The sequence below is a fragment of the Coregonus clupeaformis genome, chromosome 16 (genome assembly GCF_020615455.1).
Source record: "Coregonus clupeaformis isolate EN_2021a chromosome 16, ASM2061545v1, whole genome shotgun sequence".
Classification (NCBI taxonomy): Eukaryota; Metazoa; Chordata; class Actinopteri; order Salmoniformes; family Salmonidae; genus Coregonus; species Coregonus clupeaformis.
Window position 1 is genome coordinate 44,033,444 of NC_059207.1, and position 16,435 is coordinate 44,049,878.

Here is a 16,435-nt window from a genome sequence, read left to right on the forward strand (position 1 = left end):
CATGACACGTTCGTTGTATCGAATGTTGTTGTCTCAATGATTAGTTACACATTATTTAGGTAAAAGGTCAAGATTTGCCAAGCGCCCTTAAATTCACACTCCATTCACACAGATACATTGACCTTCGTGGACGTGAGGAATCAATATTATGTCACTTCTCAGAAGTAAGTTATATTTTGTTATTTAGTATAAACCACGCACGCACCACGAAATGCATGCTTTTCTATAAATATGCTTTCCTTGCTCTGCAACACAAAGGTAGCTATGCATAAGTTACTGCATAACAAACGTTAACGTCGGCAAAATAATAACCAGGTGGCTCCTGACAGTCGGTAAATTTCTAGCTAGTGTTCATAGATTATCAAAACAATCAACTTTCAACTGATTAATTTGTTCCTGTCTTTGGAGCTGTCACTATTCAATGAACGAATGACTGCTGTCAGTCTGTCTCTACATGTAAACAAAGCTATTTCTTGGTTGTCAAGTGTCGGCTTGCCACATAGTTTAACAACTGTCAATTATGCCTCTCTGTATCGTTACATTTCTAAAGGCTAGGCGAGTTGGAGATGAATGTAGGGTAAAGGTGAAAGTGACACTTCTTAGTTACATGAGAATTACAATGGCACTGCTGTGGAGTTTTATAACAGGACTCTCAAGCAGTGAATCTAGGCAAGGCAGCCCTTTTCAAGTCCAATATTTGTATTGCTTTAGATATTCACTCAGATTATGTCATCAACAACTCTAAAACTGCAGTAAAGATGGATTAGTCACCTCACACCCACTCTTCTTTCTCTCCCTCCTCTCTCCATCCAGATGTGTTTATTGTGTCTGCTAAGCGGACCCCGTTTGGCACCTACGGCGGGGTTCTGAAAGACCACAGTGCAACAGACCTAGCAGAGCATGCCTCCAAGGCTGCTCTCGCCGCTGGGGGAGTGGCACCCGAGCTTGTCAACAGTGTCATCTTTGGAAACGTCATGCAGGTGTGCTTAAAACTCCAAAAAGCAAGCAGAGGCAAGGATAAACTGAAGGAAGGAAATGTGTGAGCTGACTATACCGCTCTCTCCCAATCTCCTTCCCTTCAGAGCTCTGCAGATGCTCCATACATCGCCCGTCATGTGGGTCTGAGGTGTGGGGTGCCCATCCCAGTGCCTGCTCTCACCGTGAACCGCCTGTGTGGGTCCGGCTTTCAGTCCATCATCAATGGAGCTCAGGTATAGTAGACATATAAACACTGAGACTCTACATAGTCTACACCAGGGGTGTCAAACTAATTTTGCTCCGGGGGCCGCATTTGGTCTTCAACGAGGTCCGGAGGGCCGCACTGAAAAGGGGTTATATTTTCTTGCCATCAAAATGTGCGAAACATAGTCCTCTATCTATCGCTTTTGGAATTTCTATGCTCCCTTAGCTGGAGAGTCAAGAAACGATTAATGTAGTTCCATTGACTGTGCACTGTGATTATTAGTGATCTGGACAGTCAATAAACTCTATGAGTATAGGTCCATTATCATTTCTACAAAGTTTTGATTTGTTTTTGTCATTTGAAAGTATATTGAGTTCGTTTATATAGATATACATTTTTTTTTTGTTTTTACTCAAACCACCCACGGGCTGGATTGGACCCCCTCGCGGGCCATGAGTGCTACTCTCACTAAGCATTTTTCTAATACCTCTGTCTGAACTGGACTCCTGCCCACTGTACACTACAAAAATACATATTTATGAACTATAACATGCAAAGTTATGGGTCACAGAGACCACAGTAAAGTCATTTCTGCCACATTGTCAACATACAATTTTGTTGTTTGTAGGTCATGTAGGTCAATTGTAGGTGCATGGTTTAGCAGCCTTGTACCTTTGTCCTCTTTAAGATCCTGTGTGTGTCTGTGTCTCTGTAGGAAATCTGTCTGAAGGACTCAGAGGTGGTACTGTGTGGAGGCTCAGAGAGCATGAGCCAGGCGCCGTATGCTGTCCGCAACGTCCGCTTCGGAACCAAGTTCGGACTCGACCTCAAGGTATTGAATTAATAAATGAGGAGAGATAAAATACCAAATTTGTATAGATTTTGTCATTTTTGACCACAAGCCCTTTAACAGCTGCTCTAAACCAATGCCAAGGACTAAGCTAACACGTTCTCTGTTTCCTTTGTCTCAGCTGGAGGACACTCTGTGGGCAGGGCTTACTGACCTGCACATTAAGATCCCCATGGGCATCACAGCAGAGAATCTGGCAGTGAAATACGAAATCAGCAGAGACGACTGTGACAAATACGCACACCAGACACAGCAGAGGTGGAAGGCAGGTCAGTAGTCAACCCTTAAACTAACTAAGCTCACATGTTTACAATCCTTACCTTAGGCATGAAGACTCTCTCCTGATTAATCAGTGATTCCTGATTATCTGTCCTCAGAAATATTATGACAATGAACTGCATATTACCATATTACCAACAGTTTTTCCAGATTTCCATCTGAATGCTAACCACATCCCTGAGTTTGTCTGTGTGCTCTCTAAACCTTAGCCCACGAGGCGGGCCACTACACGGCAGAGATCGCGCCCATCGATGTGAAGGCTAAGAAGGGCAAGGTACCCATGACCCAGGACGAGCACCCTCGCCCCCAGACCACCCTGGAGCAGATGGCTAGGCTACCCCCTGTCTTCAAGAAGGGAGGAACGGTCACTGCTGCCAATGCATCAGTGAGTACTAAACAAGACTGATTCAATTCTGGACCCAATCTCTTCCACCCAGTTCCTACCATCTTCTGCCAACAGAGTATCACATTCAGTCTGTCCCCAAGCACACCGGTTTTAAATGGAGTGCAGATCATTTTAGTGTGCTGGGCGTAAATCCTGTGTGCTAGTTTTGAATGTACTCTTCTTCATGTTCTGTTCCTATTCCACTGTTCTGTTCCTATTCCACAGGGCGTGTCTGACGGAGCTGCTGCCGTGGTGATAGCCAGTGAGGAAGCTGTGAAGGAGCACAAGCTCACCCCATTGGCAAGAATAGTGGCATATCACGTCTCCGGATGTGACCCAAGCATTATGGGAATCGGTGGGTGACTGACAACAAATGGCTTATGTACTTGATGAAAACATATGATACATCCCAATATAGGCCTTTCTAGCATGGCCGTCTAGTGGTTTCTGTTGGTAAGGTTCTGTCATTCTCCCCCATCAGGCCCAGTTCAAGCCATCAATGAAGCCCTGAAGAAAGCAGGTCTCACCCTCCAAGACATGGATCTGGTGGAGGTATGCTCGTCTGTTTTAAGTTCATAAATAGGAACTGATGCAGATATTTGGTTGCTCTGTTTTGGTGTACTCTGGCTCATGTAGCTTACCCTATATAATTGACTTCCTCCTTTTGTCTCTCCTTCTCACTTGCTCTGTCTCTCTCTCTCTCTTTCTCCTGCTCTGACTTCTCCTGTCCTTCTCTCTCTCTTTCCCCTCTGCTGTCGCTCAGGTGAATGAGGCGTTTGCTGCTCAGTACCTGGCGGTTTCCAAGGCATTGGGTCTGGACCCAGAGAAGAGTAATGCTGATGGGGGGGCTATTGCCATCGGTCACCCCCTAGGAGCCTCAGGAGCACGCATCACTGCGCACCTGGTCCACGAGCTCAGGTAACCCCACCACACCGGTAGTCTTCTTACTACTCCGGATCACTTATCACTCTGTAAATATGTAGACAAATACTGTCAAATCAAATCTGAACAATTCATTGTTGTCCCATGTGAGGGAACAGGCAAAGGTTTTTAACTAGAAAAAAATAAGACAATTCGAATGCTGAGCAATTCATGTTATGTCACAGAGGAGTGGTTTAATGAATAATTTGTGGTTTTTCCTTTTCTCAGGCGGATTGGGGGAAAGTATGCTGTGGGATCAGCCTGCATCGGTGGTGGACAGGGCATCGCCATCATCATAGAGAACACTCACTGAGGAAGAGACCAAACCATGCACACACAGAAGTGTACTACTGTAACATACATACTCAGAAAGGTACATTCTGTACCATCCACACTCAAGTGTACTTTCAATACCATCCACGCTCGAAATACACCACACCCTACATACCCAGTAGAGTACATGCCATATACACACTCGAATGCAACTTCAGATTTTTGTCCAATGTAGAGTTGAAACACCGGGTTGCATCGACTTGAAATGTAAGAATATCCACCCTCCAAGCTCTTTGTATGTTTGATGCACACTTGAAACATCCCAAGACTCTACCATCTATACTCGAAGAAACACACAAGATCTCATCACTCGTCAATTATTCCAGAAAACGATTGCTGTTTACCTAAACACAGAAACGAGGGTGTTTAGTAACACTGTCTGTGATAAACTCACTCCTTGTATGCTTCCTTTTACCTTTTCTAAATGTTTATGTTTCTAAACCATACTGTCTGTATCTGCTTAAAGAGGCCTTGTGAATCTGAAGGGCTAAATCAATTTTTTGTAAGGGACTGTCTTTGTTTGCCTTGAAAACAGTGCTAGCTCATAGGACATACTATTTACCTCTCGCTGTAGCATATTAACAAATGAGATGAGAAGTGCGGTTTAGTTGGGGTAAAGTTGCTTTCTGTGGAAGGAGAGATGCCTCTGCCTCTTCCTTACAGCCTCTCTCTCTCCTTGTGTTTGAATATGAATTATCACTCCATTGCAGGGATCACCATTGCCCTAGATATGTACGTGTGTTAACATGTAAACTGTAAGGTTGCATTTAAGATTTGTTAGATTTTTCCAAATAAAAAATAATCAATACATTTTGGATTAACATTGTTGTTCACATTCTTTACAGGATATTATGTTACTAGGCCTATTGCAAGAATACTCCCTGTTTGGGATGTCATAATGCCTGGAGAAGTATTTATCTCAGGAACCACATCAGTATAGCAATCTACTGCTCTGCACAGTGTGACTGCAATGTAGGTGACCTGGAACGCCACCATAATCTGGGTCCTGGAAACTGACCCTTTGAGAAAAACTTGTATGAGTCTGTACAGATTGGTATGGGTGCATTTACATTTACGTCATTTAGCAGACGCTCTTATCCAGAGGGACTTACAGTTAGTGAGTGTATAATTTTTTTTTTTTCATACTGGTCCCCCATGGGAAACGAACCCACAACCCTGGAGTTGCAAACGCCATGCTCTACCAACTGAGCTACACGGGTGCATACAGTAGATTTTCAAAGACAGTTCATCATTATTTTATCATGAGTGCTAAGAGCTGACATAAAATGTAGATTTGTCCATAAATGACAAATATGACTCAGTCATTAATCATTTTATCATACAAATACAGTATTTACATGTTTTAATTTACATTATAAACTGGTTTGTTCGAGCCCTGAATGCTGAATGGATGACAGGTGTGGTATATCAGACCATATACCACGGGTATGACAAACATTTATTTTTACTGCTCTAATTACGTTGGTAACCAGTTTATAATAGCAATAAGGCACCTTGGGTGTTTGTGGTATATGGCCAATATACCACCGCTAAGGGCTGTATCCAGGCACTCCGCGTTGCGACGTGCGTTAGAACAGCCCTTAGCCGTGGTATATTGGCCACATACTACACCCCCTCGTGCCTTATTGCTTAAATATTTACTGATTACAAATTGTTTTATTTTATTTATTCTCTGAACTACAAGCATCAATATTTTTTTGCGTCGTTTTTGCATCCTTACGTCGACGTCACATGCAACGTAGATATATGCGTAACTTCCCCGGATGTAGGTCTTTTTTTCATAGCAAAGGTAAGAATGGTTTCTCCCCACATAACTGCATAAATAAAATCGGTGTTCATCTGTGCAAAATGGACTCAATAACAATTTCCCACTCGCATGGGAATGTTATTTGTATCCTAAACAGTTAATATATATGAAAATTGTTGTGATTTGTGTGGTGACTTATAAATAAATTGCTTTATGTTTCGGAAGTTTAGGCCCAAGGCTACATGCTAGCGCAACGCATTGTAACTCTTGAGCAGATTTCACGTTAGACTAATATTACGTTTATGTACCCTGATTATACGATATTGGCTTGTCAGGGGATTGGATTTATGTATGTGTAATGGCATATTATAGAGAATTACCCAAACATAGTCAAAAGGTTAACCAACTAGGTTGCTAGATGTAGCTACTAGCTATGGTATAACGTTGTCATGCGTGCGTGTACACTTTCTCCAGTTTGAGGTGTTTTTGTGAACTCTGGCAAATTGACAAGTCTGTCGTGTCTAATTAGTTAACAAACTGTCGAAATGTCAACGTTTTACCTGCACGCTGGCATTCATTTGTTTCTGTTATGCTAGCAAGTCGCAGATGTGTACTATCGAAATGTTCATGGGAAACTAACGTTAACTACTTAACAATGGCTAAAAGGCCATCACCCAGTATGGGGCCTGCTGGTTATACTGTATTGGAAAATGACAAACCAATATTTTGGTTACCTGTTATTGAATATCTGGAGCCACATATGTGCCCAACTTAGTTTGTTAGCTCTCCTAACCTATGACCTGCAACCTCCGAGCATCATACCGTCAAAGGATCTAGCTGGCCAGCATGATCAGTTCATGATTCACCAGCAATGTATCCTGTAATTCTATTCTATAAATATTGTTCTATAGTATTGTATCCATGTGATTAACCTACTCTGGTCCCCTGGGCTGTCCCCAGATGGCAGAGGGAGACAAGAAGAAAGTGGCCAAGAAGGCTCATTGCAGCCGGAACCCTGTCCTGGCCAGGGGCATCGGTCGCTACTCCCGCACCGCCATGTATGCCCGCAGGGCCATGTACAAGAGGAAGACCAAGACCACTGAGACCAAGGTGAGAGAAGGGAGGCACACAGGCTGGGGGAAGCTGTCCCCTTGGTTCTCTACATTGGACCTGTTAGGCTTCAAGTTTGTATGTGTAGTGTACTGAAGTGTCTTGCTTGTTTCAGATTGAGAAGAAGCTGAAGGTCAAGACTCCATCCACAATCACCAAGACTGTTGGCGGAGACAAGAATGGAGGCACTCGCGTTGTCAAGCTGCGCAAGATGGTGAGTCATTGGCTCAAACAGTTTTCTAAATTGTAGTTGGTGTCATGTTGCTCTTGGATCAACAAAATCGTCAGTGAGCTTTGTATCTCACAAACATTCAGCAGATTGACTTTTCACCATTTCAATATACTGCAGTAAGGTCTGATTGCGAGGCATGGCTGGTGTTAAATGGTTCTACACCTGTGAAGTAGTGTTTGATCCCCTGACTCTGTGCCCCCCAGCCCCGTTACTACCCCACAGAGGATGTGGCACGTAAGCTGAAGAACCATGGTAAGAAGCCTTTCAGCCAGCACAAGAGGAACCTGCGTGCCACCATCACTCCAGGAACCGTGCTTGTACTGCTCACTGGGCGCCACCGCGGAAAGGTGAGATCACTCACACACTCATGCATGCACAAACACACATCACCGCTGAAACAGACTCACCCCCCGGAATAGTCCTTGTCCTGCTCACAGGACACCAGTGCAGGAAGGTGAACACTCACATGGCTACACATGACACTGCCATCACTCATAAATATACATTGATTTCACATGCTCAAGCTAACTCGCAGTAGCATTATTTTGCAACCTATGATATTGCTGAGATGGTGTGCTGTGCACACTATTCTAAACACCGTTGTTGCACTGCTACCCTCCTTAGAACTGTCCTTTGCTCTACATGTGATAAGCTGCATGATACTCCCACACTACCAAATCAGTTTCCTTCTTTCCCACACTGAAAAACACACATTCAAGCCTCACACAGGCATACTACAGTAGTGCCCACACACAGGACTGTGCCCACACACTGAATGCACGTAGCAGGGCCTGCTGCTATGGTTTCAGCTTTAAGTGCAGCTCAATTGGCAGAGGACACTCGCAGCATTGTATTGGAAGCACATAAATGTGTGAAGTGGAGAATTTCGAGTTGATAAACAACATCTGAACAGACTTGTTAAAGATTTATGTAATGCTTTTCCCAATACATTTTTAAATTGGCAGTGGTCTAGTACAATTTTGTTATACTAGTGTTGTGGATATTTTTCTTACTGTAACAAAGTAGATTGATCAGCTCTACATTCTAATGGAAAGCCAGCTTGTTTGGTTTCGGCTATGGCAGTATTACCATTGATTTTAGAAGTCTTCATAGTTTTTCAGAACCAGGATTGGTTATCACTTCAGTAGCATGTACATGTGGTAGCTCAGCTGGTAGAGCACGGCGCTTGTAACGCCAAGGTAGTGGGTTCGTTCCCCGGGACCACCCATACACAAAAATGTATGCACGCACGACTGTAAGTCGCTTTGGATAAAAGCGTCTGCTAAATGGCATATTATTATATTATATTATGTTGCCCTGTGCAATGCAGTAACTGACTCTTCTCTCCCCTCAGCGTGTTGTGTTCCTGAAACAGCTCTCCAGTGGTCTCCTGCTTGTAACTGGTAAGAACAACCAGTGCTTTGAAACATTCCTATTAATCACAGTGAATTGGCAAAACAAGTGTTGCATAGAGTAGTTCTGTTCGGAATGTCCAGTGAGATTTTATAGCTCACATTCACGTCTGTGCAGCTGCAGTACCTCATCAGGTAGCCTTATCTTGATGTGATGTTTGGAAAAGTATGCTGTTCTTGCGTTTTCGGTTGTAACTTAATCACCCTCTTGCTTTCTCCATCCTCTAGGTCCCCTGGCCCTGAACCGTGTCCCCCTGCGCAGGGCACACCAGAAGTTTGTCATTGCCACAGCAACCAAGGTCGACATCTCTGGCATGAAGATCCCCAAGACTCTGTCAGACGCCTACTTCAAGAAGAAGAGGCTGAGGAGACCCCGCCACCAGGAGGGAGAGATCTTTGACACAGAGAAAGAGGTCAACCCCACACTATACACACTTGCAAACCCTCCTGGGATTTAGACTAGTGGGAGGGAGGAGTAATGGTGACTATTGAGTGTTGTTGTTGGACAGGTAGCATAAAAGCCATGGCGCATACATCCTAATCCTACATTCCATAGAATGTTATTTGGAGAATGCAGTCAGTAACCATGTTTCCATCCACGAGTAAAGTCATACCGTATTTAAAAAATATATATATATCAGGACCGCTGTGATTGGAAACAGGAAGTTTTGGTACAATTTTATAAATGCCGACGTTTGTTCGACATGGTTGGATCATTTTGACGGTAAAATTATGCGAGAAATGGCGCAAATATTTATATAATAACTGAGTCACGTGATGACATGGTGTATGGTCCTCCCACTACGACTCGGAAACATAGTTTTAGGCTACAGATGAAATAAGTTATGAACTTCACAGGGTTGTGAAAGTGCAAGGTATGAGCTTGATGCTTCTTTCCAATAAATGTTGAGGGTCTTATTCTGGTGACATGATCGATGCTTCACAGCCGTTTGACAAATAAAAATATTCTCGCTCTTATCTATAATAATCTCGTGTTGTAGACCAACCTACCTGTATCTGCGAGCTGTTGGCTAGAGCTTACGTGCCAAGACCAGAGTAGGCACATTTGCTATTTAAAGCAACCGTTTTTGTGACAAAACTGTTGGTAGAGTTGAAAATGCGATGGAAACACATTGAACACTAATTTTTATTCGGTACATGAAAACTTAAGTGAAAAAGTACATTTTGTGTGCACTGTCATCACGCACTGATTTTTATCCGCCACAATTCAGTTTGGTGGGAAAACGCGCATATTTGATTTATGCATCTTTTTTTGAATATTCACATGACTGTCGCCAATTGGTTGGAAACCTAGCAGTTTATCCTGACAGTGCAACTCTTTTGATTGGGAGTGGGTCGTTTGCTCAATATATGGTGAATAACGGTTCTTCCCTCTTTGGTTGTGGCTAGAAAATGCTTTTAACTGGGATGTCACAAGCTAAGTTCTGACAAACTCTTACCTCTTCCTTTCCACCCTCTACAGAAGTACCAGTTGACAGGGCAGAGGAAGGAGGACCAGAAGGCTGTGGACTCTCAGCTGCTGCCCCTCATTAAGAAGGTTCCCCAGCTGAAGGGCTACCTGCGCTCCTCTTTCTGCCTCTCCAACGGGGTCTACCCTCACAAACTGGTTTTCTAAATGTGTTGTAATAAAGAGTACCACCACAGTCCTATCCCACCTTCTGTCTGTGATTGTGTGTAAATGGATTAATTGTTGAGTTAAATACACAAAGCATTTGGGGACATCCTGGTAGTCCAGCAGCTCCCCTGTAATTCAAACTCTTAATGAGGTTCTGTGGCAGGCTGGGCTGTCAAAGGCATTCAGGATGCATCAGGTGTTTGGTTGCTGCCATTGTCTGTATCTGACCCTGGTTTGGCAAATCAGTTTCCTATTGGCTCACATCCACCCCTACAGAATGTATGTCTTCACTGACATTGAAGCTTTAAGCCATTCGGCTTGAGTAATTACGATGGAACAGTTTGGTAGGTTACGTGCTAGACTAGTCATACGATGTTGAGACAGTTAGTTGCATGAAAATGCTGAACATACAGCAAGTTACCATCTTATGTTGGTTGTAAAAGGCTAGCCATTTTTTAGCTCGGGCCAGACCATAGAAGTACACTGGAATAATAGGATCCCCGGTTCAGGTTCACTCAAATGGAGGTGTCACATTACTCTGGGAAACTGGTGGACACTACCAGTCACTTGGCTGCATTGCCTACCCACAAATCCTAAATCTGTTTGCTGAACTAGCTAAAATTGACTCATGCCATCTAAAGTTGTGACAATGTAGAAATTATTTGATGGACAACTATCTTCGGCACAGAGCCCTTGATCACCTTTTCATGTGATCATTGTGACCAATATTTACCTGGGCTAATGTAAAATGGTTGAGTGGGATGAGAATATTTGTAACAGCCCACACATTGTAGTTTATGGTTATCAGGAAGAAACCATTTGACCTCATTACAATCCGTGCTGTCATTCAATACATTTGGATGATGGACCTCGACATGCTTCATACTGCAAAAAAAGTGAACATGTAGCTAAAATAAACTACAGGTAAACCCAGAATGCCAAATGATATCGCTTTAATTTAAAAACAGTGACAATCTACTGCAATATAAAACATAAAATACAAGTGTTTCATTTCTCTCACATGGCCATGTATTTTCTTTAAACAAAATGGTAGAAAGCAGCACAGAAACGCAGTTCCTGTTGACCAGGAATGATAGAGCCTTTCTGTCGAGTCAGTCAGTATTTAATGGTCAGTTGATGTTGAAGGGGCTGGGGCGGCTGGCCCCTCAGCCAGACTTGAAGAGCAGAATGGCCACCTGGCCCAAGTAGAAGTAGATGAAATGCTTGGTCTCATGGGTCACATAGCTGCCAAAGTTCCTCCCTACAATGCAATGCCAGGTGGGGTTGTACTTCTTGTCAAACTCCTGGGAGGGGCAGAGACAGGAATGCAGTGATTAATAGGGATCAATGAGGAAACCATTACTGTATAATGGTTTCCTCCCTAAATAGTTATATTTATTTTTATTTTTACAATCCAACAGTGACCCTGCACCACTGTAGTAAATGTCATAGAAGTTACTGCTTTACTATAAATCCAAGTCAAATTGTAAGTCAGGCAGCTAACATTATTTAGTATGAAGGTCTAACTACTTGAACTCAATGTTATACCAATGCCTGGGATAACATCCCTTTACCCATGTATGCAATTCAACGGGATCGTTTGAGCATCAAACAATATTTTAGACAATCGTAAAATATGGATAGCCACATCACGAATCAATCCCCCCAGAGACGAACTTTTGGCAAGAGTCACACTGCTCCGTATGGGGAATAGGCAGGGAGTCATTCAGACCATGAACGTAATTGAATAGGTAAGTGTCGGGTGGGTACCTTCTTGATGTATGCAGCGATGTCTTTCTCGATGTTGTACTTCTCCAGAGCCTGCGTGGCGCACTCCACTGCGTCCTGCTGCATCTCCTCTGACATGTCGGCATTTTTTATGACTGCTTTTCTGTCAGACATGGTTGCCCTAGGAAACCAACATCACAGTATTAACCAGCAACTGGAACGAGCTGCAAAAAACACTCAAACTGGACAGTTTTATCTCCATCTCTTCATTCAAAGACGCAATCATGGACACTGACAGTTGTGGCTGCGTCACGTGATATATTGTTGTCTCTACCTTCTTGCCCTTTGTGCGTGCCCAATAATGTTTGTACCATGTTGTGCTGCTGCCATGCTATGTTGTCGTCTTAGGTCTCTTTATGTAGTGTTGTCTCTTGTCGTGATATGCGTTTTGTCCTATATTTTTAATATATATATATAATTATTTTTAATCCCAGCCCCCGTCCCCACAGGAGGCCTTTTGCCAGTTCATCACTGTAAATAACAATTTGTTCTTAACTGACTTGCCTAGTTAAATAAAATGTTAAAATAACAAATAAAAACCAACGGCACGGAACGATCAACCTGGGCTCACCCAGCATTTTAAACGGTACTCACTCTAACCTCTTCTAGAAAGAACTTGCTGTGTTAAGACTCATCATCCACTAGCTAGCATCTTCAGACCAGAGCTTAACACACCAAGCAGTAGCCAGAATAGATTCCGAACCCGATGCTTGCTTACTGGGTCCGGAAAGACACCGCGGCGCCGGCGCGGGATATGGCTTGGAAAACATACCTCAATCCAGGGATGAGAAATGAGTTGTACTCCGAATTGTCCCATTATCCCAACTGTTACACAGAAGATAAGACGACTGCTAGAGGACTAGCATTCGTTCAATCTTCTCGTGTAACAGTGAAGTTTTTATGCCCTCCTGATATCAGGAGCTGGCGGCAAAAAGTTTGATTAAACAATTCAGAGCCTAAAACGAATAAATCAGATGACATACACTATATATACACCCCTTCAAATTAGTGGATTCGGCCATGTCAGCCACACCCATTGTTGACAGGTGTACAAAATCGAGCACACAGACATGCAATCTCCATAGACAAACATTGGCAGTAGAATGGCCTTACTGAAGAGCTAAGTGACTTTCAACGTGGAACTGTCATAGGATGACACCTTTCTAACAAGTCAGTTCATCAAATGTCTGCCCTGCTAGAGCTGCCCCGGTCAACTGTAGTGCTGTTATTGTCAAGTGGAAACGTCTAGGTGCAACAACGGCTCAGCCGCGAAGTGGTAGGCCACACAAGCTCACAGAACGGGACCGGCGAGTGCTGAAGCGCATAAAAATCGTCTGTCTTCGGTTGCAACACTCACTACCGAGTTCCAACCTGCCTCTGGAAGCAACGTCAGCAAAATAACAGTTCCTCTGGAGCTTCATGAAATGGGTTTCCATGGCCGAGCACAAGTCTAAGATCACCATGCGTAATGCCAAGCGTCGTCTGGAGTGGTGTAAAGCTAGCCGCCATTGCACTCTGGAGCAGTGGAAACCCGTTCTCTGGAGTGATGAATCACACTTCACCATCTGGCAGTCCGACCGATAAATCTGTGTTTGGCGCATGCCAGGAGAACGCTCCCTGCCCGAATGCATAGTGCCAACTGTAGGGTTTGGTGGAGGAGGAATAATGTTCTAGGGCTTTTTCATGGTTTGGTCTAGGCCCCTTAGTTCCAGTGAACTACAGCATACAATGACATTCTAGATCAGGGTTCTTCAATTCCGGTCCTGGAGGGCCGAAACACTTCTGTTTTTAATTTCTACCTGGTAGTTAATTGCACTCACCTGGTGTCCCAGGTCTGAATTAGCCCCTGATTAGAAGGAGAGGATGAAAAACAGAGGTGTTTCGGCCCTCCAGGACCGGAATTGAAGAACCCTGTTCTAGATGATTCTGGTCTTCCAACTTTGTGGCAACAGTTTGGCGAAGGCCCTTTCCTGTTTCACTATGACAATGCCCCCACTCACAAAGCGAGGTCCATACAGAAATGGTTTGTCGAGATCGGTGTGGAAGAACTTGACTGGCCTGCACAGAGCCCTGACCTCAAAGCCCATCAAACACCTTTGGGATGAATTGGAACGCTGACTGCGAGCCAGGCCTAATCGCCCAACATCAGTGCCCGACCTCACTAATGCTCTTGTGGCTGAATGGAAGCAAGTCCCTGCAGCAATGTTCCAACATCTAGTGGAAAGCCTTCCCAGAAGAGTGGAGGCTGTTATAGCAGCAAAGGGGGGGACCAACTCCGTATTAATGCCCATGACTTTGGAATGAGATGTTCGACGAGCAGGTGTCCACACACTTTTGGTCATGTAGTGTATTTAAGGAGAGCAAATCGATATACACGTTCGAGATTAGCTGTTACTGTCAATCGTAAAACGATGTTTGAGTGAACCCTGAATACAGAAAATGAATGGTGAAATCGCATCCGGACACGGTAGACTCCTCCTCACCACTATTGTGTAGCTAGAATTCTCATCTTCTCCAATCTATTCAAGTTGTCGAGCAACATTTTTGTTATTTCGGACAAAACAAAAACCATAACTCACCATTTCCCCAAATGATTAAACTTAAAATTAGCATAGTAATTTACACTTTGCGAGCTGCAAACAGCAATGTTCCCGTTTAAATTTGTAAGAAAGGTGCTACCATAAAATTAGGAATTACAATACTAGAATGGACTTTAACCTTCTTATGATGGGATAAAGGTCAGCCATTTTGGTCAGGAAGTTGATTAACCTTGGTTTGCCAATTAATTTGAATAATTGATCTGCACTGTATGTTTGTTAGTTAGCCAGCCAGCTTTAGAGGAATGGTTCCATTAATGTTTTAATTAACTGCCAATATGTCAACATTCCATTCAAACAATGCAGTTAATCCACAGCCATACACTGGCTGAAATCAGCTGATGATAGGATTTACGCCACATTCACCTGTTAGTTGGAACTAGGAAACTCAGAAATGTCTGGCTTGCTAACTGGTTGCACAGGCAGGTGTATAACTACAAGCAGTTAGCAAGTTGGACATTTGAGTTTCCGAGATCCGAATAGCAGGTGAAGCCAGCAATGGACAAGTTCTAAAATAATGCAACAAATACTGATGTTGTATCATAATAAACACACACCTTTCTAAGAAAACAAATGTAGCCATTTATGGTCTGTTGACATATTTAAGGATATATATATATATATAAAAAATCTATAAATGTTTTTTTAAAAATAAATAAACATTCCCACTGGCTATAAGGTAAATGCACCAATTTGTAAGTCGCTCTGGATAAGAGCGTCTGCTAAATGACATAAATGTAAATGTAATACAGAAAGTGTAGCTATAAAGTGTAGCTACCTGTATGATTTTATTAAGTTACAATATTTTAGGTTGACACATTTTATTACAATTTCTGATATCACATGCATTACTTTTATTTTCCTGCATAAGTAAAACCAGGAGGATTATGCCTCTGCCATTCATTCCAATTAGACTGGTTTTGATTTCTCCCTGACCAATATGGCTGCCATTTTCACCTCATTCTGGAACTTTTAGGGTTTCACATTGCCCCTCTAGTAATTTAATAGGATCTCCATGGGTGCCACTTTGCTAACAAGTCATGAATGATATTACGTTAGATGTCATAATGTAATTTATTGATACCTTGCTAGCAATCTAACGTGAACTAGCTAGCTGCCGTTAGTAGGCAAATTGCAGAAGATTAATCAATGACGCCGGTTGTGCGCCACTCAGACAGACGCAAATAGCTAGCGGTTTCAACTGTACTTATCAATTCAGATCGCAAATGATTCTTAGACCACTTCCACTAATAAAAAAAAAACGATCGACAAGGTCATAATTGCCTAGCGTTTTTTTTTTTTACCTTATTATGCAACGTCGGTTGTCTCGGCTGTATGGATTCTTGATTTCACAGCTCCAACTCCCGCTAAGTGGTGGACAAAAAGTAATGTGGGTGGGTAACTGACAGAGGACACGATCGCACCTATCTCCTATTGGCTAACCATTATGCATACGGTGTAGTTATTGGTCAATCTTTCGCAGCTTTCGCTGGTATTTCTCGCTGCAATTTATTTCAGCCCATCATGCTTTGCGGTTCACACGTCGTTGGTTTCCGTGGCAACCGTTGTGTAATTGTAAACAACATTAGCAAAGACAGTACTATTATTAGGCAGTACACAGACTCAGACAAAGGCATGTAGCTAGCTAGTTAAATATAAGTCTATATTTAAAAACGCCTCATAATATGGACGACTTATTCCACACAAACCGGAAGATACGTTTTGTACGTCCATTATGGACAGGCCCAGCAAGGTCCGCCAGAGGGCGCTAATATTATTCTTGACCTCGTTTGTAGTCACTGAGGACTCTTGCGGACCCTCTTGCGGACATTGGGTGGCTGACCTGAAAACATGTGCCCAGTCTTGAGTTGCTCAGACCCATCGAAATAGATTATATTTCTATGCTCAGACAGGCAATTTCCCAACTGGGTACCTGGGTCT

The 16,435-nt window shown here is 43.1% G+C and overlaps 3 protein-coding genes across 3 annotated transcripts; 2 read left to right on the plus strand and 1 right to left on the minus strand.

Moving 5' to 3' along the window:
- Positions 1 to 55: 55 nt before the first annotated feature.
- Positions 56 to 4,761, plus strand: LOC121584970 (3-ketoacyl-CoA thiolase, mitochondrial). Its single transcript, XM_041901251.2, has 10 exons — positions 56 to 164; positions 814 to 980; positions 1,083 to 1,211; positions 1,899 to 2,015; positions 2,155 to 2,302; positions 2,522 to 2,697; positions 2,923 to 3,052; positions 3,179 to 3,249; positions 3,461 to 3,615; positions 3,847 to 4,761. The coding sequence occupies exons 1-10, from the start codon at positions 149 to 151 to the stop codon at positions 3,929 to 3,931; spliced, it is 1,194 nt and encodes a 397-aa protein (XP_041757185.2). The 5' UTR covers positions 56 to 148; the 3' UTR covers positions 3,932 to 4,761.
- A 938-nt stretch (positions 4,762 to 5,699) lies between these two features.
- LOC121584975 (60S ribosomal protein L6) lies at positions 5,700 to 10,143 on the plus strand. Its single transcript, XM_041901255.2, has 7 exons — positions 5,700 to 5,761; positions 6,680 to 6,829; positions 6,945 to 7,043; positions 7,265 to 7,408; positions 8,416 to 8,464; positions 8,702 to 8,886; positions 9,957 to 10,143. Exons 2-7 carry the CDS (start codon positions 6,680 to 6,682, stop codon positions 10,107 to 10,109), a joined length of 780 nt encoding a protein of 259 aa, XP_041757189.1. The 5' UTR covers positions 5,700 to 5,761; the 3' UTR covers positions 10,110 to 10,143.
- A 902-nt stretch (positions 10,144 to 11,045) lies between these two features.
- On the minus strand, positions 11,046 to 15,905 carry dynll1 (dynein, light chain, LC8-type 1). The gene is made up of 3 exons (XM_041901256.2): positions 15,799 to 15,905; positions 11,880 to 12,018; positions 11,046 to 11,413 (listed from the first exon to the last, which is right to left on the minus strand). Exons 2-3 carry the CDS (start codon positions 12,009 to 12,011, stop codon positions 11,276 to 11,278), a joined length of 270 nt encoding a protein of 89 aa, XP_041757190.1. The 5' UTR covers positions 12,012 to 12,018; positions 15,799 to 15,905; the 3' UTR covers positions 11,046 to 11,275.
- Between the last annotated feature and the right edge of the window lie 530 nt (positions 15,906 to 16,435).

Bases quoted from the DNA above. Each gene is read 5' to 3' on its own strand.
- LOC121584970 (XM_041901251.2), top strand. The intron at 1,212-1,898 runs GTATAGTAGACA...GTGTCTCTGTAG, and splicing joins CCATCATCAATGGAGCTCAG to GAAATCTGTCTGAAGGACTC. The intron at 3,616-3,846 runs GTAACCCCACCA...TCCTTTTCTCAG, and splicing joins CACCTGGTCCACGAGCTCAG to GCGGATTGGGGGAAAGTATG.
- LOC121584975 (XM_041901255.2), top strand. From the start codon at position 6,680: ATGGCAGAGGGAGACAAGAAGAAAGTGGCCAAGAAGGCTCATTGCAGC. The intron at 6,830-6,944 runs GTGAGAGAAGGG...TGCTTGTTTCAG, and splicing joins CCAAGACCACTGAGACCAAG to ATTGAGAAGAAGCTGAAGGT. The intron at 8,887-9,956 runs GTCAACCCCACA...CACCCTCTACAG, and splicing joins TCTTTGACACAGAGAAAGAG to AAGTACCAGTTGACAGGGCA.
- dynll1 (XM_041901256.2), bottom strand. From the start codon at position 12,011: ATGTCTGACAGAAAAGCAGTCATAAAAAATGCCGACATGTCAGAGGAG. The intron at 11,414-11,879 runs GTACCCACCCGA...TGCCCCTCCCAG, and splicing joins TCGCTGCATACATCAAGAAG to GAGTTTGACAAGAAGTACAA.